This window comes from Sinohyriopsis cumingii, chromosome 12 (genome assembly GCF_028554795.1).
Source record: "Sinohyriopsis cumingii isolate HCF-2022 chromosome 12, ASM2855479v2, whole genome shotgun sequence".
Classification (NCBI taxonomy): Eukaryota; Metazoa; Mollusca; class Bivalvia; order Unionida; family Unionidae; genus Sinohyriopsis; species Sinohyriopsis cumingii.
In genome coordinates this window covers 60646908-60672539 of record NC_142972.1, presented here as the reverse complement: position 1 = coordinate 60672539, position 25632 = coordinate 60646908, and the positions used below count along the sequence as shown (strand labels likewise).

The following is a 25632-nucleotide window of genomic DNA, read 5'->3' as shown; positions in this document are numbered from 1 at the left end:
ACGGGTGGAGGAAGAACCAGGCAAAACCCTGGCCCCATTAAGAACCGCCAACCCACGGGATGTAACTGGCAAACCTTCTCGCACACCCACAGTGGTTAAGCCCAAGACTCTAACCCACATGGACGGAGCGATTTGTAACGGTGAGCTGTTTAGACAACTGTGCTACCTGTTGCCTCATAACCTCTTTTGTCAAAACAGACACAATTTTCGCTCATGACATTGTTTGATTTAGAGAAACTTTCATTTTCAATAGCTCTTTAATTATTTAGAGGATTTTTGTCGAGTCCTGATGGTGGAAGATTGACATGATTACTTTGGCATCTGTGTGCAAGTCTATCTGCGTCTCCATCTTTTAATACGTAAGATTAAGTTCAATCATAAAGTGTTTTTTACGTAACTGAATATAAGACAATCACAACATAAATATGGTCTCTTGTCATCTGCAACCCAATCTAAACATTTTTAAATTAAAAGATTCTATATCTACATTAGTATTTAAAATTCCCTAAGACAGTGGATGGCCTGTCTCCACAAAACCAAACTTGATCACATGTTTTATGCAAATTCTGCATTTATCTGTTGTACTACTTAATCTTTTCTACACACAACTGGCCCATTGCCTCCAGCTATTCTAGGACAAGTAGAGGTCATACATTTATACAGAGGTCATAGATTTACATAAAGCTAAGCCTATTGCTGCATGTTGACATTTGAGTTTTGTTTTATTGCTGCAAGGATTAGAGTAACCCTCAAAGCGTGGGACTGTCACAATGGCAGCTAGTTTTTGTGGTCTTTAGTTTGATTATTCAGTTGCAGGCCTGGTGTTTTTTTTATATATATATATAATAAAGGTCAGAAAGTGCCCATTTTATGTGATGAATTAAAAATTCAAAAAGTTTATATTTTTGAGACAGTAAATATTGATAACAGATTATGAAAGAGTTGCATTGTACATGAATAATGTCACAGTCTAACAGAAGAAAACTGAAAGAGTTGCATTGTACATGAATAATGTCACAGTCTAACAGAAGAAGTATAATGTACTGATTCAATGTAGACAAAATATACTACATTTAGCAGCTTGTCACTTAAGGGACATAATTGTAACAGTCTAAGGGACTGAATGGGTGGGGGACACCTGGTTTATTTTTTTATTTCTGGTCCCCAGCTAGCTTGAAAAAGATGAATACCCATTGTTTTATTTTTAAAAAATATTATCTTGAGGTAAAAGAAAAAAATTATTCTGGTTCAGAAAAATTTCCTCTTCCTCCTCCCTCGATGTCTTTAAGTGTCTGACCTTAAAGTTGGGCATGTCTTTCAAAAGTTCCATGTTTCAGGCAAATAAAGCATGCCATTTTACAAAACAGGTAATGAAACTCTGAAACTATTTTAGGAATTAAAAGATGTAAACATTTGATCATTGCCGTCTACATGGGGGTGGGGGTAAAATAAAGATGCAATCATATGCATGATCTCTTGAGACAAGCATAATAAAGCTTACCAGCTTGAAACAAAAGGTAAAAATCTACACATGCCTACCCCATTTCTATTTATCTTTACTCATGTTTTTAATTGTTTAGCCCAAAGTTTTGCTTGCAGAAAGTGTATCAGTAGAATTCTGTAGCATAGCTGCAGACCTGCACACTTATGCAATGTTGGGCTCCATCCCCAAACAGGCACAGCATCCCCACTGTAGCATCCCTAAGGGGTTAATTTTCCATGTTTACAGGTATTTTAACTTTTTATGCTGATCAGACATATTGAGTTGTAGGGTGGAGATCTCAGATCTCAAGATTTTACCCTGGGGCTATATCCCAAATACCCTATTGTGCCCCAAGAATCATCACATGCCCCAGATGATAACAAGAAGTCTGTGTTTATATAAGCACCTATCTCTATGCTGTCCCATTCTGACATTTGAGCTTCTTGGGTAGGTCCCTAAGGTAAGTACAAATGTCAGTTAGGCATGTGTATTTGTCATGCCCAGTTAGTAGGTTATAGGTAGAAATCAGAATAGGCATAATGTTATGACCCAGTGGATAAGGTACTTGAGGATGTAAGGACGTTTCATAATGTTAGTTGTATGAGTAAATTTTTGTCATTTCATACTCTCTCTCTCTCTCTCTCTCTCTCTCTCTCTCTCTCTCTATATATATATATATATATATATATATGCACACACACACACACACAGGATCTCCATAGTTTATATATTGTAACACAGGGGCTTAATCCCTGGGTATTAGATTAGATGAATTTGCCTTTTCCGTCCTGTAAGCATGTATATGGTCACATGGTTTGTTAAGATGCAGGGGATATGTGTCAGAGGATAGGGATTGCAGGAAATTGTGGTTCAATTCTGATATATTGACAGTTTGTTTTATTTGTGACACATATGAAATATACAAGTGGAGCATATTTTCAAATTGATTTAAAATCGCCCCTAGCCCCACCCCAAAGTTATGATTCGAAAAAGTAGATGACCTAACATGTAGGAATATCATTGACCTTTTTGTTTTTGCGCATGTACATACGTCTGACTGTATGGATGCAGACAGACAACTCGCAATATCCCTATCCTTTGATAGCAATGTAACAAATATTACTTGCAAATCACCTTAGTCTTGCTGATCATTCTGTTCCAAATGATAATACAAGTTAATGTCAGGACCATTGTCTATAAAATTTGTGGAAGTGATTCACATTTTGTGCTGTTACAGTTGAGCAACTATGATCCCATTCCCAGCTGTATCCCATGGGGATGAATCACAATTCAAAATAGTGCACATTTGCAGACCATTCCCATGTCGCAAAAGTCTGAGGCCTTTGCCTTGATTGGTACATGAGAACTTGCACAATTGCACATGCAAATATGATGGGCTATAAGACGAGTGCTGTAGTTTCTTTCAGAAACATGAATATAATAAAACAACCATGCATGTCAGTCTGTCTCCTATGATCACCTTATAAAATATGCACTCTTTGTTAGAAGCATTGTGGGTTTATGTATACATGTGAGGGAGCTGTTAAGATACTTCGTACATTGCACATGTAGTTATTCAGATTAGCTAGCAAGTTTTAAATGCGGAAATTGTGGCTATAAAGTGAACCAGACTTTCAGAGTTAAATTTTGAGGCATTATTTCTGCTTTATTGCAGGACGGAATGAGTTGATAGCTAGATACATCAAGCTCAGAACAGGGAAAACAAGAACAAGAAAACAGGTATCAAGTCACATCCAGGTGTTAGCCAGAAGGAAAGCCAAAGAGATACAAGCTCAGTTAAAAGTAAGTAAGCATGTGACTATTGTTAAACGTAGCTTGTCTGTCCTATTACTTGGTGTGTGTAATGTGTGTGATATGTATTTTTAACATAGCTATAACAATTGTCAGTCATATCACTACAAGGTCTGCAGTGTTGCAGTTTATTGTGATGTCTTATATAGCACTGGGGCATCATGTCCCACCCAGTCATATTAATCTAACACCAGGCTGACCAGTCCTAACACTAACCTCTTAATGCTGAGCGCCTAGCAAGGCAGCTGTTGGTACCAGTTTTATACGTCTTTGATATGACTCGGCTGGGGTTTGAACCTCCTGCATCCGAGGTGGATTCTCTAACCACTAGACCACCAGAGCAGTTAAGTAACTTTGCAATTGTTGGACAGATTTTTCTGAAACTGAAGTATGAGTAGAGGGTTCATTGTGCGCCATAGCCATGCTCTTTTATGAAGATCATGGCAAAGGAAACTGAAATACTTAAACATGTATCCTTATCTGGATTCTTTTGAACAACTAAAGATATTTTAATGAAACTTTGTCCAAAAATGTACCCTGGTCATTCCTGAAGGGAAAATTTAATTCAATAACTTGTGCCTTGGTCAGAAGTACAACATTTGAACCACTGAAGATATTTTAATGAAAAATGTTGCCCAAATACATGTATGACTAGACAGTGTCATGTATCGCACCCAGGCCAACTGCCTGAAGATTCATGATGGGAAAATGTGATCCAAGCTTTGAATCCATGTCTGGAGTATAACCTTTGAACCACTAAAGATATTTTAATGAAACTTGCCCACACACACACACACACATATATATATATATATATATGACTGCATTGTGTTGCATACCACAGGCATGCTCCTTACTTCAGGGCCACCAGAAAGGAAAAGGTATTTATTTGATTTGCATCCTTGTCCAGATTAGAACTTTTTTTTTGGTGAACATAAAATAATTTCTTCAGGTGTATATTCTGGCTGGACTGTGTCACATATCATAGTCTTATCCTGTTTCAAGGTCAAGGTTGCAAGGGAAAGTGCAATTTTGCATATTATTTTATTGTATGGAGTACAACTTTTGAACCACTGAGGTAAAAATAAAAAAATGTTTATTTTGGCACTTTAGACTTGACTTAATCATGTTTTATATTTTAATGGCCAGACCCAATAGCTCACCCCCAGAAATTGTGCCGTTTTTCACCTCCAGATTTTATAGCTCCATCTTGGAAAATGTGACATGAACTAACATGTTATTCAAGAACAGAATATGGTTTGTGTTTTTTGGCGGTTTGTAAGTATATATTTGTAAGTATATATTGTAATATAACTAATTAAAGTGTGAACCCACTATAACATGATAGTTGGGAGCAATAGAACCTGACCATGTTATAGACCGAACCGTGTTATAAGCAACCGGCTCAGTTAGCTGAAGAAAAGTATGCATGTACCCAGTGTTTCCCTTTACATACATTTGTGCGTCAGTGACGCACGCTGGAGAAAATTGATGCATACATTTTGTTGCCATACATTTTTTGACGCAAAGGATTCACATAATGCGATCAGGATTTATTTAATATCCAATGCATTGGACGAGGGGTGGCATCGTATAGACTTCGTGCATAGACATTGACTGGTTCCCCTTCTTTGTTTACTCCCTGTGTTGCGTTTCTCTATTCGTATAGAGGAGTGCAACGCAGGGAACATACGAAATAAGGAACCAGACTAGCATAGGCAATGTTATGATGGTGTAGCTTCTCCTAATCTCGCGAGCTGTCACGAGATTTCCATTGAGCTCAGAAAGATGTCATCTTGATGTTTAACCTCAATGCTTGTTGCACTATAAAGTGATCTCCAGATTAGAACGTCATGCACTAAGAATCATTAGCGAAGAAAGTGAAAGAAGCATATTAACACAAAAGAATAACCGTGGATCTAACTTTAATGATAAATGGAGAAAATAATTCCCTTGACTGGAATATGGCACATCTATTAGGATTACCGATGTGACTTCTGATCGCATGAATGCGAACACAAGATATCTGGAGAACACATTATAACCCAAGATATTCTTTCACAAGAAAGAAATCAGTAAACTTGCCGAGACAAATGTGTTTATTTGGATTACAGTCAAGGAGTCATTTGTGTTTCGAGAGAGAGAGAGAGCGAGAGTATGTTGTGCAAGTTACAATATCCTATTTCAAGCTGAAAAAGTCAGATGAAAATTTGTCAGTACATTTTTGACCCCACATTTTTTTATTTGACCCCCAGTTCTGACACCAAGGTTTTTTTTTTACCTTCAATTTGACACCTCTGGGGGATACACTGCTTTACCCTCATTTGCACTTCAGAGACCCAAGATTTTTAATTTGACCCCTGGTTTTGACACTTGGGAGATTTTTTACTCTCGGTCTTGCACCCTTAGGGGATACAACGTAATTTGCATACACCCTTTAATAAGATGTGCAAATTATGTTATCGCATCATGTGGGCATGCCACCAGTTCCATAACTTTGTAATGGATGGAAACAGTATGTCACACCCCAAAGAAATGCCATGTGTGACTGCAAGAGAAAATGTGGTTCTGTTACTTGTATCCTTGTCCAAGGTATAACTTCTCAATCACTAAAGATATTTTAATAAAACTTTGCAGAGATCTATATCATGACTAGATTGTGTCACATACCATCTTCAGCCACATAGTGCAAGGAATTGTTGTTAGAGCCTGTTCAAATAACGTGGAGTAGATATTTTACGTGCATAGCAATATGGTGAAGATGTGTAACAGGCTACTCAAATAATATGCAGTTTAACTCACATGTGTTTTGTCATATTTTCCAAGGAGGTGTTGTAAAAGGTTACCCAAATAATATTGAATTTGACATGCACATGTTTAGTCGTGTTATTCAAGGAGGTGTTGTATATGGTTACTTGTTTGATATGGAACTTATCTCATGCATGTTTATTCCTGTTATCCATCGAGATGTAAAAGGTTACTCAAATAATATGGGCTTTACCTCACATGATTATGCAGTTAAACAGGAGTTAAATGGTCACCCAGGTGAAGATCTTGAAGTGCTCTTTATAAGCAGATGGTCACTATATACAAGAGTTATACATGTATTATTATATAGTTACACATGTATTAAAGTATGTATTACTGAGCAGGTTTTTGTAGGTTCTTTATATCCAGGTTGATACTAAAGGTTTCACTGTAGATATGTAATGAGAGATTTATTAGCCAAACTTAAGTATGTACTCTGGAGTGAGACCTTCCTGGATTCTGTTCGAAATAATTAGTCAGATCTGGGTATAATTAGTCAAATCTGTATCTAATTAGTCAGTTCTGGGTATAATTATTGAGATCTGGTAGAATTAGTCAGATCTGTGGGTAATTAGTCAAATCTGGGTATAATTAGTCAGACCTGGGTATAATTAGTCAGATCTGGGTATAATTAATCAGACCTGGGTATAATTAGTCAGGTCTGGGTATAATTAGTCAGATCTGGGTATATTTAGTCAGATCTGGGTATAATTAGTCAGATTTGGGTATAATTAGTCAAATCTGTGTATAATTAGTCAGTTCTGGGTATAATTATTTAGATCTGGTATAATTAGTCAAATCTGTGTGTAATTAGTCAAATCTGGGTGTAATTAGTCGGATCTGGGTATAATTAGTCAGACCTGGGTATAATTAGATTTGGGTATATTTAGTCAGATTTGGGTATAATTAGTCATATCTGGGTATATTTATTCAGATCTGGGTATAATTAGTCAAATCTGAGTATAAAGACAAGTCATTTGACCATCTAGAAATCTCCGAAATTGGGTTTTTGCACAGATGATCCATGTATGCTTGTTAATGTAGCATGTTGTAAGACAGTAAATGCAATAAAATGCATACACTCAGTTCTGCTTTTGCATAATGCACTGGCAGATCTAGGTCTTTGCAGCTTGTTAGGAGTAATCAGTTGAACAAACAATATAGAACCTGGTCTGCCAATGCATTATGCAATGGTAAATCAGAGTTTATGTTGTTTGCAGCTGGACCTGTTTTTTTACAAGAGTGTATATCGTAGCCTCTTTCTCTCTATCTTTTCCATGTTATGTAGTGGAACTTTTCCCTACTTCAGGACCATGCTGCCAAAGATAAAGCCCTCCAGAGCATGGCTGCCATGTCTTCTGCACAGATTGTGTCTGCCAGTGCCATTCATAACAAAGCCCTTGCCTCTGGTCTTGCGGGCATCCCACCAGGTCTTGGTTCTGCACCCATCCGTTCAGGTTATCCAGGAGCCCCACCACAGGTAAGTGGCATACATGTGAAACCAGACTGTTGTGATATAACTTGTATAAGGTCATCCATGTGCATGGATGCAAAATGCAAAGATATTGTCCTTTCAGTTCGTTGTCATTAATTTGTAGATGATATGGATTACATACAAAAATATTGAGTGAAATGAGCCCTTTTTTCCATTTAGTTTTTATTGAACAATGGTTTATTGTGAAGGCACTTAACAGAGTATGGTCTTTTATTTCTTATATAGATCATTTACATTGTCTGTCAATTAATTTGAATGAAAAATACTTCGTGGGATTTTTTTGGTATAAAACATTTAATGGCATCCGAGAAATTAGACTTAAGGAGTGAGACTAATGGTATACAAAATCCATGAGAAAAGAAACTTAGGGAGTGAGTACACAATTCTTTGAGATTTTTGCTCTCGCTTTGAAAGATCTTATTTATATTGTGAGTTTAAAATTGTTGATTTTTAGCTTCTCTGGTTTATAGGCAGGAGAGCTTATGGGATGGCCTGTTGTTGGTCATCTGTCTATAATGTTAGAAAAAATCTGTTATCATTACTCCTGAACTACTGGGAGGGTTGCCAGGGAACATTCATTCCTATGTCTAGTTGGTCCTAACTGAAAATGATGATGCTCAGACATCCAATATGGCCACCAAAGCAGCCATCTTGAAAATTTTGTCTCTACTCATGAGTGGATGGTCATATCAACATGGGGTTTTCACAGAAAATCTTATGTCTAGTTGGTCTTAAATGAAAATGGTACCATCTGATAGCCATAAATGGCCACCACTGTGACTGTTTTGAAAATCTGGTTGTTACTCCTGATGGAAAGTCGTATCATTATCGGGTTTTCACCAAGACATCTTTTTAGTGTCTACTTGGTCGAAGCTAAAAATTGTGCAGAAACCTGATATTTAACATGGCCACACCACAGTGACTGTCTTTAAAATTGTGTTGCTACTCCTAGAGGGAAAGTCAAATCAGTGATGGTAACCATCTTGAAAATTGTATTATTGCTTGTTCCTTCTAAATTGAAAGTGATACTAACATTAAATTTTTAACAGACTAAGCAGAACTAATTGGTCCTAAATGAAAATGGTGCCAATCGGATCTCACATATGGCTGCCAAAATGAACATATTGAAATCTTGTCACTAATTCTCTATATGGGTGGGCTATATCAAGATGGGGTTTTCACGAGAAGTCTTCTACCGGTGTCTAATTTGTCCTAAATGAAAATGAAGCTGATCTTAAATCCAATATGGTTGCCACTTTGACCAATTTGAAAAGCATGTCATTTAAGAATATCAGAGATTTGGTTGGATACTCTGCAATTAAACATAAGAAGTGGTCTTATATTAAATTTCCAGAAATTCTTTTTGGATATGTAGAATGTCAGAACCTTGAGGGGACTCTTGTTTATTGTTTGTTGATAAAAGTTTATTTTTGGTTTCTACAGTGCAGAGATATTAAAGCTTCATGATTCCATTGTATTGTATCACTGTATAAGTACTTTATTTTAAAGAGGACACACTACCAGTTGTGTGTTGATTACTGAGATAGTAATGCCCAGAATGAAGCTAACATTTTTTTATATTTAAAAAATGTATTTTTAGTCTAACGGACAGCTTTGAACCTTATATTGAATTAGCATTTGTTTTGCCATGACGTTTTGGGTGACTGATCATTTTCTGCCAGCAAGTACCTGGCAGAGTATTAAGATCGAAACACTTTTTTAAACTTGGGTCCTTGTTTGCTTAGCAACATATCAGGTAGTTAAATATGGCTAAACAGTTGAGGCTTCAGCTTTCTTATTTTTGTTTTCTGTACGATTATTTTGCCTTTGTGTTTGACTGATTTCTTTTTATTTCCTGTTTTGTTTCAGTTTTGGCATCAGCCTTCTGTTAATAGTCAGGGAGAGTAAGTATCCATATTAATTATATAATAAAAACAAAAATCTTAAATATCTTTAGTATATTTAGACGTAGTTAGAATTAGCAGTGGGGGAGAAAAGTTTGGAAGTTGATGAAGTCTTAATTTAATGTACATAGGACACAAATATAATAAAAACATCCTCATGATCATTGTTTCTGTAGCAGTACATAAAAATGAGAAAGCAATACAAAATTGCTATAATCAACTTCAATATGGGTACTAAGGATATAATCAACACCTTGATGATTTTCATGCAGTTCATGTTCCTTTATCAATTTCTGTGGTCCATTCATATTTCTCACACATGACCCTTTGTGATCTATACCATGAAATAATGCGCAGCTTCTGTGTAATGTTTGAATCTTTTGTTCTAAACTTGCAACCCGGTGTTTTAAGTTGTTCTGTGTATTTATGCATCATTCGTTCAACTAAGGGTGTAAAGATTTGAATTTTTGTTCCGGTTTCAGTGTAAAACCTCCATTTAGTGCACCGAATTATGGAATGGATGCAAAACCACCACCATCACTATCCAACGAAATAATTCCCCCACCATGGCAGGGCCGGAGTATCGCAGGGCCAAAAACAAGAGTGGTTGAATTTACTGCCTTTCTAGAACAACAAAGGGATCCTGATTCAGTAAGTATTATTTTTACTTTTCTCCACCCAGTTCAGAATGATATGCAGAAAAAAGTATCCTTTTATTGTGGAAAGAGTCACAGTCATTATGGTGTCTCATATTTACAGAAATGCACAAAGCCATTGATTCTTTTCTTTCACTTGGAAGCCTTTGTTCGTCTGTTTCCTACTGAATAATGAAAAATAAAGAGAGAATTAATACAGACTTGTTAGTTGTAAATGGTTGTTTGGCTACAATCAGGTTTTCTTATTTCTTGCTAAAGAAAAATGATCACATGATAAAAATATAGTTTTGTTTGTGGGAGGACCTATTTTCATGATTGTCTACTTGTTGGAAATCATAAATTGTGAAGAACCGACAAAATATTATCTATTTGTTAAGACGGTCCACTTTTCCAATCAGATATAGATAAATACAATTAAGTTTCATAGAAAATATCATTTGCTACAGAATCCCAAAATTTTGCGTCCTTGCAAATAAATGGATTTACGCTAATTGGAACATGTACCCAAAATTTAGATAATTTAATATTAAAAGATGCAGTGTGTATCAGGATTAAAATTCAACACTATATCAACTTTACGGTGTCCATGTTTTTATTTTCAGTATCACAAGCACATATTCATCCATATTGGCTCCAATGTCAGCTACTCGGATCCACCTTTGGAGGTAAGCTGATCCTAGCTTTTCTTTCTTCATGCCTCACTATCAGTCATGTAAATGCAAATATGATGTTAACAAAGTTCAAGTGGTTTTTTTTTGGTTGGAAAGTTCAAATTTATTTTACCTTTTTCATGGCTTCACAAAAAAGATATATCCAGTTTTCCCCTTGTCATGCAAGTTGCTCACATAAACTCTTACTAATAAAATTTGTCTTAACTTTTAAAAATATTTAGTGTTATATTTTTTAAATAATTCCTCATTTTATTTGTTCTTTCTTGCTTCCTTTCTGAGTCAGTATTTTATATATTTTTCTGTTACATTTATGTGTTTTATTACATGATCATGTTGTATTCTTCAGACCTTATTCAGTTTAAAATCTACTATTATCAATATTATTTTTGCTACGGCTGATTGATTAGAGCAGCCAGAGAAAGATATTTTACATAAATTTAGTTACTAAGAAACTGGTTTGTAAAGCAGTTTTACTGTTAACATTTTAGAAGAAATACATATTTAGCCAACGGTATTCTTGTTTTGTTTTTTTCAGGCAGTTGATATCAGACAGATATATGACAAATTTCCTGACAAGAAAGGTGGTTTTAAGGAGTTGTATGATAAAGGGCCCCAGTCAGCATTCTTCCTTGTAAAATTTTGGGTAATGCCAACATATTCACCATTTCTTACCTTAGTGTATTGATCAGATACTTAAAAATGGCTCTAGTTCTGAGATTTACACATTGATAGTTTTATTTTCTGTCAAGCCATATACTGAGGCAGTATATCCTGAATGACTCACGAAACTCTAGTTGATTTGTACTGCAGTGAAGGACATCTGGAAGTGTTGTTATTTGTATAGATCTAAGTATATTACTGCAGAAATATGAACCAAGAACAAAGTTTTCAGGTTTGTAGAGATGGCATGTTGAGTACTTTTAAATTAATTCTTGAATTGTTTCCTTTTAGTCATTAGATTTGGGGTCTGCAACAGAAATATAGTAATATAATTGCCTAAATAAACTTGTAGAAGGGGCCCTGCTCGCCAATTGTTTTAAGGCACTCGCCTTTATGGATCTCTGCAATTTCTCATCACCTTGGGTTTGAGTCTTGGGCTCAGCCAATATGAGTATGTGACAAAGCTTGCCAGTGTCTTCTTGGGGTTTTGCCAAGCTGTTCCTCAACCAGATAACCTGTCTGTCATGTATAGCATATTGTGTGCTGAAAAATGGCTCGAAACTAAAAACAAAAAAAACATAACTTGTGGAGTTTATTGCTATATGTAGGAGGTATCACAAGCAGCAGTGACAGAAAAGATGTTGATTGGATCAATCATTGTAGATTTTGTGTTTGTTTTTAAAAGTCATGTAAGATACAAAATCATATGCTTCATTTATTTGATCAATTCAAACTATTCCTCGACTTTGTCAATATGTTAGGGCTCATGTTTTGCCTGCCTTGGTGTATGACGGCAATATATTTGCACTATTAAAAAGTGGAACATAACATTTACGTCAATCATACTTTTTATGAGGACCTCAGCTGTTTAAGTTTATACATGGATTCTATTTTGTAAAAGATTTATGGATCTTACTGCTGTCAGTAATTATTTTTTAATTTAGTCTTTAACTTAATTGCTGTCTTTGTTTTTGCAGGCCGATATAAACACAAATGTCCAAGATGAAGCTGGTGCTTTCTATGGAGTAACAAGTGTGTAAGTATTAAAAATCATGATACATCTGCTTCAGGTTTGAAAAAAAGATTGTTTGGACATATATTTTGATGTGCTTTATCCAAGAAATTTAATTCCTGGCAATTTTTGTAGCTTTCTTGTAACTGTTTTACATATAAATACACATTCTCTTTCACTCTACCAATTTTTACGATATTTTACTGTAGGTTTTTTCTTTTCATTTGAAAAAGTTCTTGACTGTTGTCCTTTAAACACTAGCAAAGTCTATTTACCAATTTTGATCAAGTTTGATGATCATTAGAGGATGCTAGATTTGTTTTTTTTTTTTTGTGATCCATGTCTTTTTCATCTGTTTTTATTCATCAAATAGAAGAGTATTTCCCTTGTGGGACTATCTCACACTTATGCAAGAAGATATAATGAACAAATACTGTACCCATGAGACACCCCATAAATTAACAGAGTAGTCTAGAATAGGTTTTATCCCATCTTTCTTCACTAAGCCTTTGCAGCACTGCATCTAATAAGCTGAGGCATTTCATTCAGTTGACAGTAAAACTAGACCCGCCAGTGGAAGTAGTATAATTAGATACAATTTCTTCTTATTTATTGGTAGCATAATGAAATTATTTTGTATTATTTTGATAACTAGTTCCAAAAATGCACCATAGTGACAATTTTACATTTTTAAAATTCACATTATTTTGTATGGATATTTTTGCCAGTTTTTTTTACAAGTAATAAACAAAAAATATAAAATTTCACTTTTGTTTTTATGGGTGAGGCAGTTTTCACTATATATGTACAGCAGTATGGAGAATGAAGGACCAGACTGCTTGTGTATAAAGAAAGTTGCTAATGAGAAAAAGAAATGACCGAAAGCCTTGAAGTAAAAATATTTTTAAGTGGACTTGGTATAATCAAACCAATTTTTGACACACCAAAAAAATGTGTTAGTTTTGTAATTAACCTTGTATCATGTATATTAGTGTGGATACATTTTGGTATTTTTTATCTTGTAAGTATGACTAAAATTTTAGGTGGAAAAACAAACAGCTGCATATTACTGATTGCCCTTCAGAAGTAGAAAAACCCAAAACATTGTAGGCAGCCCTACCAAACCATTTACTGTGAATGTGTTTCTGACCTGCACCAAAAACAATAGAAGTGACAACAGACAGTAAATTTATCAATCAAGTTCATATAGACTCTAAGAATTAAACCTTTTGGATAGTTATTATCAAGATAGTGAATTTAATTTATCTCTTTTAACAGATATCCCATTTCAAAATTTACAGTATCAATTGCCTTAAATGAAAATCTGGTAAATTTTGGAAGCTGTCAAGACTAAAATTCAGTATATGTTTTAACAGACATCCCAGTTGCAGTTTTTTTGGCTGTCATTGTTTTTGTCATCTCTTGGTACTTCTATAAAGTGCCCATGTTACTCTTGTTTCTATTTTTGTTGACTATTTCTGCTAGAATTCCTAAAGTTCATGTAAAGGCAGTCGTTTCTTTTTCAGAAAGAAGTCCATTATTTAACAATAAAAATTTACTTTTTCCCCAGATATGAGAGCACAGAGAATATAACAATAACGTGTTCAACGAAAGTGTGTTCATTTGGCAAACAGGTTGTGGAAAAGGTCGAGGTGAGAAAATTTGTTCTTAAATTCAGATAAATTACCATGTTAATCACCCTTGCTATGGAAGGTTTTTGGATTGTTCAGAAGTAAATTTATTTTAGTGTTATATTTGATCCAAAATTTAACCATGTGTGTTACACTCTGCTTTATTCAGCAAAGAATCTAACGCTTACTATTCTTGCTGTATTGTGTATGTAAAGTGAACCCATGTGAAGTCTGCACAGTTACTGATGTCATACCCATGTCCCAACTTCCATTGGCCAGTTCATTTCCTGCTGGTCAATTTGCAATTTGAGTTGCTGCTGAAGGACATGACTCAAGGGTATTGACAACATTATGACATTTTGTACAACCATGAATCACTCATTGAGAGAAGGAACCAAAAGTCATCAATAGCAACACGTCCCACGGGGCAAAATATCCATGTTTATTATGAACAAATGCTCCGCTTGAGCTGGCTTGTCTTATTTATTTTATATGTGTATAAACAAAAGATTATTGAAATGTACAGAAGTAAATCTGTTTTAGCAACACAGTAGACCTGAACTTAAAATGTAATGAATTGCATAGCTGAAAATTTAGCTTGTTAAATAAAGGCCTCATTATAAAGAAGATATGGAAATGGATTTTTGTTACTAACAAATAATAACTTTACATGTGATATGTGATTTGTCCACTCTGGCTATTTGTGAAATTTACTGCAGTTAATAATTTTTGTGTCAGACTTGGAACTTTGCAGAATTTTAATTCACAAAGAAATATATTCTGTAATGTTATGTCTGCAGTAAATGTTACATCAGCAGGATATGACTGTCCGTATATTGTCTCTTTTTATCCATTAGTTAAACTCAGACTTGTCATGTGAATTACCCTTTCTAAATGAAAATGTCTTTTGTGGTAAGGAAAGGTCAAAGTTTAAGGTATCCACTTGTTTAAATATGTTGCAATCGCTTGGGTGGCGTAGTGGTTAGAGCATCCATCCACCTCATATGCGGGAGGTCAGGGGTTCGAACCCTGGCAGAGTCATATCAAAGGCTTATAAAAATGGTACTAGCAGCTGCCTTGCTAAGCACTCAGCATTATGTGGTTAGTGTTAGGACTGGTCAGCCTGGTGATGGTGGTGTCAAGATAATGTGACTGGGTGGGACAATGCTACATATCTTCGGCATGATGCCCCATTTTAAACACTGTCACACTGCATACATCGTAGTGATATGACTGAAAAATTGCTAAGGCTTTGTTAACAATCCAGATCATGCATAAAAATGTTGCAGATAATACTGTGGTCAGTTTTAGTTTTTACAGGCATTTATTAGAGTAAATGTATAAAATAATACAAAAATAGTCCAGCAGCAGTTTATTTATGAATGCAGAGCTTGCTGTGACTTCATATATTTTTTTGTGGGGGCGGGAGTGGTATTGTGGAAAGTGTAATTTTGCTGGTACATATTTTTATGAATTAGACAAGAATTAGACAACATTCACTAATGTTTCCAAAGAAGAATCACTGCAATTCATTGTTTATAACCACCACTAAATCTATAAAAATTTAGTTTCCCACAAAAAATAATTGTGATTTTATAGTGTCTCAATTGAATATTAGTTTCGTTACATGGTTATTTGAGACAAAGCTAATATTTTAAAATTCAGTTTTAGTAAAACAAATCTCTATCCTTCTTAAACATTTAATTTATGACATTATAGCAGCTTAAAACGTAATAATTTGAAAATTTGGAACATCATTTTCATTTAGCAAATGCATTGATAAATAAACCTTTTTATATTTTTACAGACAGAGTTTCCAAGATATGAGAATGGTAGATTTGTGTATAGAATACTTCGGTCTCCCATGTGTGAATACATGATTAACTTTATTCACAAACTGAAACATCTTCCAGAAAAATACATGATGAACAGTGTGCTAGAAAATTTTACAATATTACAGGTGAGAATGATTTGTACAGTTTTTTTAAAAATATTTTTTGTTGTACACGCCATATAAATATTTGTATTGTTCAAGACTGTAAATGAGTCTCTTGTTTGAAATTGAGTGATATTACATTCTTGGTGGCATTGATCATATTTTGAATTGGTTCATTTCTTTTGATTGCTTTCATTTGTTTTATTTCTAAAGCAAAAATTACTTCAAAATGCAAAAGTTAGGTTTAATTGTTTATTTTTACAACCAAAAATGTGGAGGGGGCACATAATGCTGCACTTTCCCATTCTGTGTCCATGTGGCAATTTAGTTTTTGGCTTATTTTATTGTGACAGGGCATTTGTGTATAATGAAATCGTTTCTTATGGTTTATTTCATTGTGGCAGGGTATTTTTGTACAATGAATACATTTCTTGTTTGTATTTCTAGGAAGCAAAATCATCTCTCACCAATTAAAAAAAGATTTGAATTTTGAATTAATTTCTACAGTTGATAAATTTTTATAGAGCAGTTTTAATTATTAATATGTTATAAATAGCATGTTTGAAAGAAACATTTCATTTATATGAGAGCATGGTGTTGCCACTGATGTCACATTGACTCGTGTCACCATAGTGATGTCCTGATGTATGCCACAAAGATACCATAAACTTTTCTTGTCATTGCAGTATTTTTTATCTTGCAACTGTTTAATTAATGTATATTGAATTTTATTTTTAAAACTAACATAGTGCAACAAATTGGGGGTGGGGGAACAAAACAATGATGCATGATGAAAAAAATTCTTCAAGCCAATAACATTTACTGTTTTTGACTAATTTTTATTTGTATAGTACAGAACACCTTGACCTTTTGTCCGTTTTGTGTTTCTTGATGTTTACATTTATTTTGAAGAATTTATCTTGTATGGTGTTTTGAGCAGCTCTTTGTGTTTGCATTTTTGGAGCTTTGCATTTGATTGACATGTATTGTTTTGTTGTGCTGGTGTACCATTACACTATAATACATGCATACATATTTACTTGCAAGCATACAAGTTGTTAAAAATAATAAAAGTGAAACCTTGATAAACCTCAACCTCTTGAATAATTGTCGACACATCAGACCTCACTTAAATCCAGCTCTTGCATGTGACCTACAAAATTTGAGCAAATCTAACTCGAAAATTAGAAAAAGAAATGGGTGTGCTGCTGTGGAATTTTCAAAGTTTTACTAAATTTGCATCAGGTTTTAATGGTAAATGTTGTATCTCTCAATGCAGTCGGTACTTTGATGTATAGGCATAATTATATCTAGACTTCTCTCTTTTTCTAGGTAATCACAAACAGAGACACCCAGGAAACTCTGCTATGCATTGCCTGTGTCTTCGAAGTCTCCACAAGTGAACATGGAGCGCAGCATCACATTTACAAGCTTGTCAAAGACTGAACGGTTTATTCTTGATTTCCGAAAAAAATCGGAGCTCCTCCCCAGCATTTGCTACAATGTAGTATATATACCTGCTTTTATTTCTGTGAATTGGCTTTGTATAATAACACTGCATCCACAGAACAGAGATTGTTCATGAATGCACAATTCCTTTGGTTTACAAGTGCTGAAGTTGTTTCCCTTTAAAACAAAGTGCTGAAGATGTGTCCCATATGAAAGACTTTCATGGACGTCAAAGTTGTGGCATAATTTGATCGCCATGCAGTGGTTATCCATCCAGCCATGATTATAGTGCCATGTTGACCTATGCTGTGAGCTCTATAGATTGTTGACACGAAATTGATTCCCCACCACAACAGTGTTAGCCCTTGTCTGTACATCCGTCCATCACACCTTGGTTAAGTTTTGTGTTTGGGTACTGCAGTGGAACATCCATGGTCCAGGAGTCTTTTTTTTTTTTAGTTGTGTGTGGTTTAACATCACACTGTCTAGTACAGACCTACACTATTTTGTAGTTTGGTTACAAAAGTAGGGATGAAAATGGAAAAATAATTTGCATTCAACATGAGAGCGACAGTGTGTGTTGAAAGTTTTAGCCCAATTTACCTGTATTATGAAGAGTTTTTCTTTTTTCCAGTCTACATTAGAAAGCATTGTTTTATCTCTGTTTTCACTCTCATTCTTTTATTAATCGAAGAAATGGAATTTCTTAAATACAGAATAAGATCTTTTTTAGTTTAGATTGCAAGCATATGTAATTAAAGAAAAAGTGGTTGACAGAGGAATATATTTTATTTCTTTTAGTGAATTGTCCTTTTTGCAACACATTTTAGATGCCTTCTCCTTAGAGCAATTTTGCACCAATTTTAAAAAAATTGATCGTAAAATTTCTCCGATAGAAGGCACATGCTCTGGTCCCAGCAGAGGTGTCATCTAGATACTAGGTGCTGGGATAGTTCAGGGTCAAATAGGACCCCATAACAGTGGCTGGGGTTGGAAACTCGGGTCACTGATTCTGATCTCAATGCATAGAGTACACGGATGCAGGTTGATGTTACTTTAGATGAAACTGGAGTGTTCAGTGTACCACCATAAACATCATGTAAATATCCCTCATACACACCCACCACAATTGTTTGAATCATTTGTTTTATCATATGCAAGTTTTTTAAAATTACTTCTGAACTTTCAATTTCTCATAGTCAGGAATCAGCAAAATCTGTAAGAAAAGAAACAGTTCTAAGTGAATAAGAACACAAGGGACTGATGTAATATTGTATAAATAGAGTATCAAAGAAAGATACACAAAATATGCACATCAAAAATACATTGTGCAAACCTTCGAGAAATTCAGCATTCACAGACTGTAGTAGAAACAGGTTTATGTTGTCTATTTTTCACACCTGTGAATGATGAGACATGGATCACTTCTACCACCAGCATTGACAGTAAGCAAAGATAAGGTGCCATGAAACAGGTCTTGAAAATTGAAGATCTTGTACATTAGTTGCTGCATTTAACTAAAACATTGGTAAAGTGGTACAATACGTCCAAAATTTATACTCAGTTATGCTTGGACATACTGTCACATCTTTGTAGACAAAAAGCTGTTCACAGGTGAGATATTTATACCATGAAACACATTTTGTAAGACATAGGCAAAGATTATACAGTACTGATTAGGCACAGTGCAAAGAACAGCAGATTTGTAATTTTTGTGGTTACTAAATTAAAGAAACTTAATGACATGCATTTCCAAAGTAAACTTGTAAGTTCTCTTGTTTCTTTCAAAAGTATAAAATCTGCTTTAGGCATGTAGCTACCTGTATTTTGCTACTTCTGTGATTAGTTGCTGCTGATTTCAAGACTCAAGGAAGTACTTAAAAATGAGAATGTCGTAAGATTCATAATTTTAGTTGCCATGTGCCAATGATTTATGTTCTTAGAACATGTAGAGTGCATGTACTATGTACATGACCAGTTTTGCAATTTAAAAAAGAAATACATATTATTCAAGCATTGCTTCTGATTTTAGGAGTGTATAGTACGACAGGAGTGACCTGGCCATTTGACCTTTCATTAGAATAGATACTGCAACCAATTCCTCTCCAGATGAGGGTATTGTGCTGTTGTGCATGGATTGTACATAGAGTAATCATTGACTTCAATCATCAAGACCATGCAAGTATGATGTAGTTTTGTGATTATTCCAATGTATGATCAGGTGGACAGGTCATTCTTGTTGAACATTGGAGCTATTAATGCAAGTGCTATTCAGTGCAACATGCAACCCAACAAAGATCACAAATTTGAGAAGTCAGCTAGAGCTGCAATCTCATGTTGTATTTTTCATCTACTGCCTTTTTTTTGGTACCGTGTAGGTTTTAATAAAACAAAAGTTGGATGATTTTTGTTTTATAGGCTGTGTGCATGAGTCTAGATATTGAATCGCTTTGTTTTGTTTCAGTTTTAATCAAGGGGCCAAGTATAAATATTTAACCTGTCAGCATCCTTTTAATGCACTATTGGGGAGGGGGTAGAGCCAGATCTATTTATCTGGATAGATTTTGTTCAGATATTAGTTGAGGGATAGCTCTTTCTGGGTAAAAAGTTTGGAAATACTATATCGGGGTTTTCTTTTGAAACATTGCTGTTTTTGTTTTTTTTTTTGTTTTTTTTTTTGTTTTTTTGGCCCCTGGATTGTAAAAAAATAAACTCATCACAAAGCAAATAATTTATTTTTAATGTGATTTTGTGAAGATTGGTTGCCATAAATATAACCTGATACACAGTAATTGTCAATAATGTATATAGGAATGTTTCTCTTCTAATACATAACACAAATTTTAGGGTATTTTCTATTCATTGCAAAGAGTAGAATATCAATACGTGGTGACATTACCAAAATGTTAGAAATCGGTGTAGACAAAATGACAACAAAAATAAACCGGTCATTTTTTTATACCTTTTTTGTTCATCCATTTAATGGTTTGTGATTGTGTTGTACATGTACCTTGTCATCATCACTTTCACTTCAAATTTCACAAATGTACAAAACATTCAAATTGAACATGATGCACAAAAAACGATAATTTACAAATATGATGCATTGTAAAATAAAAGTTGTTTCAATTTCTAGTATCCCATGATTGTTTCTAGTCATTTTGTCATCTTTCTTTAGTTTTTAACGGAAACTGTTGCAATACAACTCATTTGTAGAGGAAATTTTCATGAATTTGTGCATATTATAGATGAACTGTATGTGAAAAACAGGTATTTCATTGTGATTAAATTGTTCAACTAAGGCACTGAAAAGTTAGCAGGGTCTGTTCTAGGATTTGTAATTGCAGGTTGCACAATAATTTCATGCTGAGAAATCACCTGAATGTGCACAAGTTAGGCAGCACATTTTCAAACCCTACCTTTATTTCTCTGTAAATCCCCCCATATATTCAGAATATTGCCCCATTGTTTCAAATGTAGGGGGCAATTTTCCTCCAAAATGTTCAGTTGTAGAATAGACCCTGTTTTGAAGGTCACTTGAACAATGTTTGTTTCTGTGCCTAGTTTGTATACACATATGACTTAATATGACATTTTTCTCATGCTTGTCATATGGGATACCCATTTCAGGGTAATGTAAAATTAGTGAATTTATAGAAACAGTCTATCACATTGTCTGAAATCTTGAGTTTCATTTCTTGCTTAATTATGGGAGTTATTTTGTTTGTTATGTGCCATTTTTGTTGATGGTTTCTCATGCCTGGTTGTTAAAAGATGGATTTTATTCAAGAGTTTTGCTAAATTTTATTAGCTTTAAATAACATGCTACTTTGAATTTTAGTGTGTAGCTTTGTAAATAGCTTCATTACACAGAGAACTGAGTCATTGGTTCTATTGTGTGGATGAATTTTATTTTTATATGATTACGGTTGTAAATAAAGCTTCATTTACATGCACATAATTTCTTTTTGCTAAAATTATATAAATTATTAATTGCTGATTCAGAGTGGATAAGAACCATTATTCTGGGATGGGATATGTTTTTAATCTTTGTTTTTAAATCTTGAAGTAAGGTAATCGAGTGAAAAACAAAATGTTGGGTTTTATTATATTATGCCATGTAAGAAGGAAGAGTTTAGATCATTGTTAAGACAAAAAAATATTGGACAATCCCAATCTCATTTAACTTTAGGTTGTGATATGTTCATGGCTGTCATTTTCAAAATATATTTTTATAATGAACATGCAGAAATTACAACCATATTGTCATACAAGGTTTTTAAAACTGAAATCTATCAAGATTTTTTCATTTTGTTCACCTGGCTACAAAGCCAGGTAAGCTTATGACATACTTAACATCAACAAGCATCTCTCAACAATTGTAAACTTCTCAAAAATCACCGGATCAGTTTTACCAAATTTGGCAGAGAGCTTCCTGGTTTGAAGTGCTTTCAGTTTTGTACAAAGGATGCCGATTTGGCCACTGTTATACAAAGTTTTTCAAAACTAAGAACTATTTCTCCAAAATCGCTGAACAGAATTTGACCCAGCTTTATAGAAAGAATCCAGACGCAGACCTTTCATTGTTTTGTATAAAAGATGCAGATCTGCAATCAAATATATCCATTCTTACTCTTTTTTTTTTACTAAATCTTACTCTTTTTTTTTTACTAAACCTGCCAAACAGTAATTGATGAAATATGACAAGAAAGCATCGTGGCATAGAGTGCTTTACATTTTTTACAACTAATGCTAACCAACTATCAGATAGGGCCACAATTAGTGACAATAGATAAAGTTTTACATGACTTGTAAAATTTGAACAAATTTGACAAAAAGAATTCTGGCTTTGATGGCTTTCAGTTTATATAAATGATGTTTCTAAAATAGAACAAACTTTTTTTTATATTAAAAAAACACTTGACAGAATGTGACCAGATTTTGCAGGAAGCATTCTGGTATGAATGCCTTTTATGTTTTTATCCATAATATCGATTTGTTTTCAAATATTGCTGCTGTTATAAAAATATGAAAATCTTTTAATAACTTTTTTAAAAGGACCACATACATTCGTTTTTAAAAAGACCATTTCACAGACTTTGATCAGATTTGGCGGAAAGTGTCCTAGCTTGAACACATTTCAGATTTATACAAATGATTCAGTTCTTCTATCAAATATGGTCATTATTACTTGTAGTAAAACAAAAACATGTACACAACTTTATCCACACACACACACACACATAAATCGCTGAACAGAATCCAACCAACTTAGCATCCTCAAATTCAGTTTTGGACAAATGATGCTGATATGACTGAAGATATATAAACTAGAGAAACCTTGAAACAGTTTTTTTTTTCATAACATGTAAAATAAGCAACAGTGGAAGAAATTTCAACAGGAAGCATCCTTGACCCCCGATTTCTTGGTCAGCCGCTCCTGGCTGTCAAGTCAGGTGGGCAATCTTTTGTTTTCTTTCTGAAACATGTTTTGATTATATTTGGAAGCACAAAAGCAATAAAAAGAATGTGATTTATTTGAACTCCATATTCTCTCAACCTTTCAAGATTAAGGTAAGCAATAGATGCATAGTGAAAAGAAAAAGCTGAACATTTTGGACCCAAGGTATACATTTAACAATTAAAGTGATCTTGAGATCAGCTCCAGGGCCCTGCAGGATTTTTGCAATAAATGAAATTTTTATAAGGCCTAATGAACATCCCTTTATGTAGTGTATGAATGTATTTGCTGTTTATAATAGGTTATTGTAAGAAACAATAGATGGATAAAGCTATGGCATGTGGTGCAGTGGTTTTTCACTATAACGCGTGCTCAGAGGAGCCATAAAACTTTGTTGTAAATAAGGCTATCTTGTGATGAGCTCTGTTACAAACATTGGTATGTAATAATTATGCTAAAACGGTGCATCTGGTAGTCACAGATCCAAAGTGCTGAAGTTCTATGAACATTGGATTAGTGGCTATATAATTAAGTTAATATGTGAAATATTAGTAACAGATCACACTAGTGCCTTTTCTGTATTAATAATCCCTCCAAGATGATAACATTTGCACTACTTACTAATTAACAGCAATCCTGTCCATTGTTATTAATTGTTTTATCTATTACTTGTAATGTCTCACTAATTTCTTTTTTTTGTGACCCTTTAGAGTGTATTTTATTGATAAGCAATGAAATAATATTTGTATCATTGATTTGAAGATATAGATATCTTTTGTATACAGTTTGTTGATAGTGATGTACTTTTAATATGCAACAACACCTTTAATGCCTTGCTATATGTACACACTGTTTCCTTGCCTTATAATATTCTGACACTACCTGTGTTACTTAGAAAATATATTTCCCTCAATACAAGTTTTCATCATTCTTATGTGGAGTGGGGGATACAGTCCAGCCCCTATCTGGTCCTAGTATCAATAAACATATTTCAAACTGAGATTTTTCAATATCTTTCTTATTACCATATATATTTGCTTATAAGACAAGTCCAACTGCAAACTGCTCAGTCCCAGATCTGTCGGTGCATAATGCACCATCAGCAACAGAAGATCAGGATCTTTGTTGTTTGAAGTTTTATTCGTCTTGTGAGTAAATAAGGTACTTGTGGGTCTTCACAGGCATGAAGATTGATGCATGATAGTAATATCCTGTACTTTCCTGAAACTAGTCTTGTGTTTTATCTAGGATCAATTCAGATTTCTTCAAATTTGAGGAGTCCTTCAACTTGTATTTTTCAAGAATTTCAAAGATGCTCAGGTTCAAAATTGTAAAAGTGAAAACTTATTTTTCTCATTATGTTAAGTCTACCTCACACATTATGAAAATGTTTGGGAAATATAGTAAAACTGATTTCAGAACATTTTATTAGACCTTTTTAGATTGTTAAACAATAAAACTTGTCTATCAAGGATGTACGTTTTTTTTTTTTTTTTTTGGAGGTGCCCTTTATGTAAGAGTGAAGTACTTGGTAAGCAAGATTAATGTCCCTTTATATATGATTTTTATATAGAAGTATTCACTCAGGCAAGTTCTTGGTTCAAATTCTGTATCCTTTAAATTTATTCATCCAAAACTCTGTTCATTAAACATTTTTATGTTGGGTTAAAGAGGTTCTGTTGTAAAAGGGACCAGATTCCTCTTCCAGGCAAGTCATCAATACCTAATATCTAATGTATTGAATGTTTTTGGCTTGCATTTCATTATTGAATTGGAAAGTATTAAGGAAACTTAATTTACATTAAAAGGCTCCATTTATTATTATCAAATGGTCAGTTTTCTTTGAGGGGTTTAAAAATCAAATGGGCAAGACTTGTTTATACATTTTCTGAGATTCCATTCAAAGTGCTTATGTCTGAAATATCGGCATGCATTGTGAGGGCACCACGGTAAGATATTTGTATCTATGCAATGGTTTATGCACTATATTACCAGTCAATTTGGTACTATGATTGTGGTGTTAAATGTTTTGCCAAATCTGTAAAAAGTTGATGAAAAATTGTGTACAAATGGACACAAATGTATACATAGAAATCAGGGTTGTAATTTGTAAAAACCGAGTTTGGTCCAGTTTTCACCCACATGTCATTAGACTCATTCAAATGTGCCTGTATCATACACTATCCTAACCTGAAGTTATTTCATCATGGACTTAATTATTTTCATGAATTTTTACAAAGTATATAGCCTAATTTGAATGGCAATAAAGCTTTTATATTAGAAGCGTCTTTTTGTATATTTGTTCCTACTATTAACGTTTAGGTTTTGAATAATTCCAACACTACAATGTCCTTTTATCTCCAGGTTACTTGAGCATTGGACATATTCGAATTACATTTGCCAACATGATCTCTTTACTCTCTCTCTCTCTCTCTCTCTCTCTCTCTCTCTCATGCCAGTCAAGCAACTATTTCAATGTGTGTGTGTGTAATATATATATATATATATATATATATATATATATATATATATATATATATATATATATATATATACCCCCACAGACTGAGATTTAAGATAAAGTGGATGCATTAGGATAACTTGATCTGCTACCTGCAAATCCTGCTCAAACAGATGGAAAAACGTATTTCAGT

General features: G+C 34.1%; 1 protein-coding gene across 3 annotated transcripts in view; it reads left to right on the top strand.

The window, feature by feature from the left end:
* Nucleotides 1-25261, top strand: part of LOC149786566 (transcriptional enhancer factor TEF-1-like) — a 44999-nt gene extending 19738 nt beyond the window's left edge. For 2 of the 3 annotated variants that reach the window (XM_089977075.1, XM_089977076.1), the window contains exons 3-12: nucleotides 3159-3286; nucleotides 7392-7583; nucleotides 9468-9502; nucleotides 9985-10153; nucleotides 10761-10823; nucleotides 11365-11472; nucleotides 12467-12525; nucleotides 14072-14153; nucleotides 15940-16092; nucleotides 17401-25261. In XM_089977075.1, the coding sequence (XP_089833201.1) occupies nucleotides 3159-3286; nucleotides 7392-7583; nucleotides 9468-9502; nucleotides 9985-10153; nucleotides 10761-10823; nucleotides 11365-11472; nucleotides 12467-12525; nucleotides 14072-14153; nucleotides 15940-16092; nucleotides 17401-17514 (1103 nt within the window). In that variant the 3' untranslated portion in view covers nucleotides 17515-25261. The remainder of the gene's footprint in view (nucleotides 1-3158; nucleotides 3287-7391; nucleotides 7584-9467; nucleotides 9503-9984; nucleotides 10154-10760; nucleotides 10824-11364; nucleotides 11473-12466; nucleotides 12526-14071; nucleotides 14154-15939; nucleotides 16093-17400) is intronic. The other variant, XM_089977077.1, reaches the window with a different exon arrangement.
* Nucleotides 25262-25632: the final 371 nt, after the last annotated feature.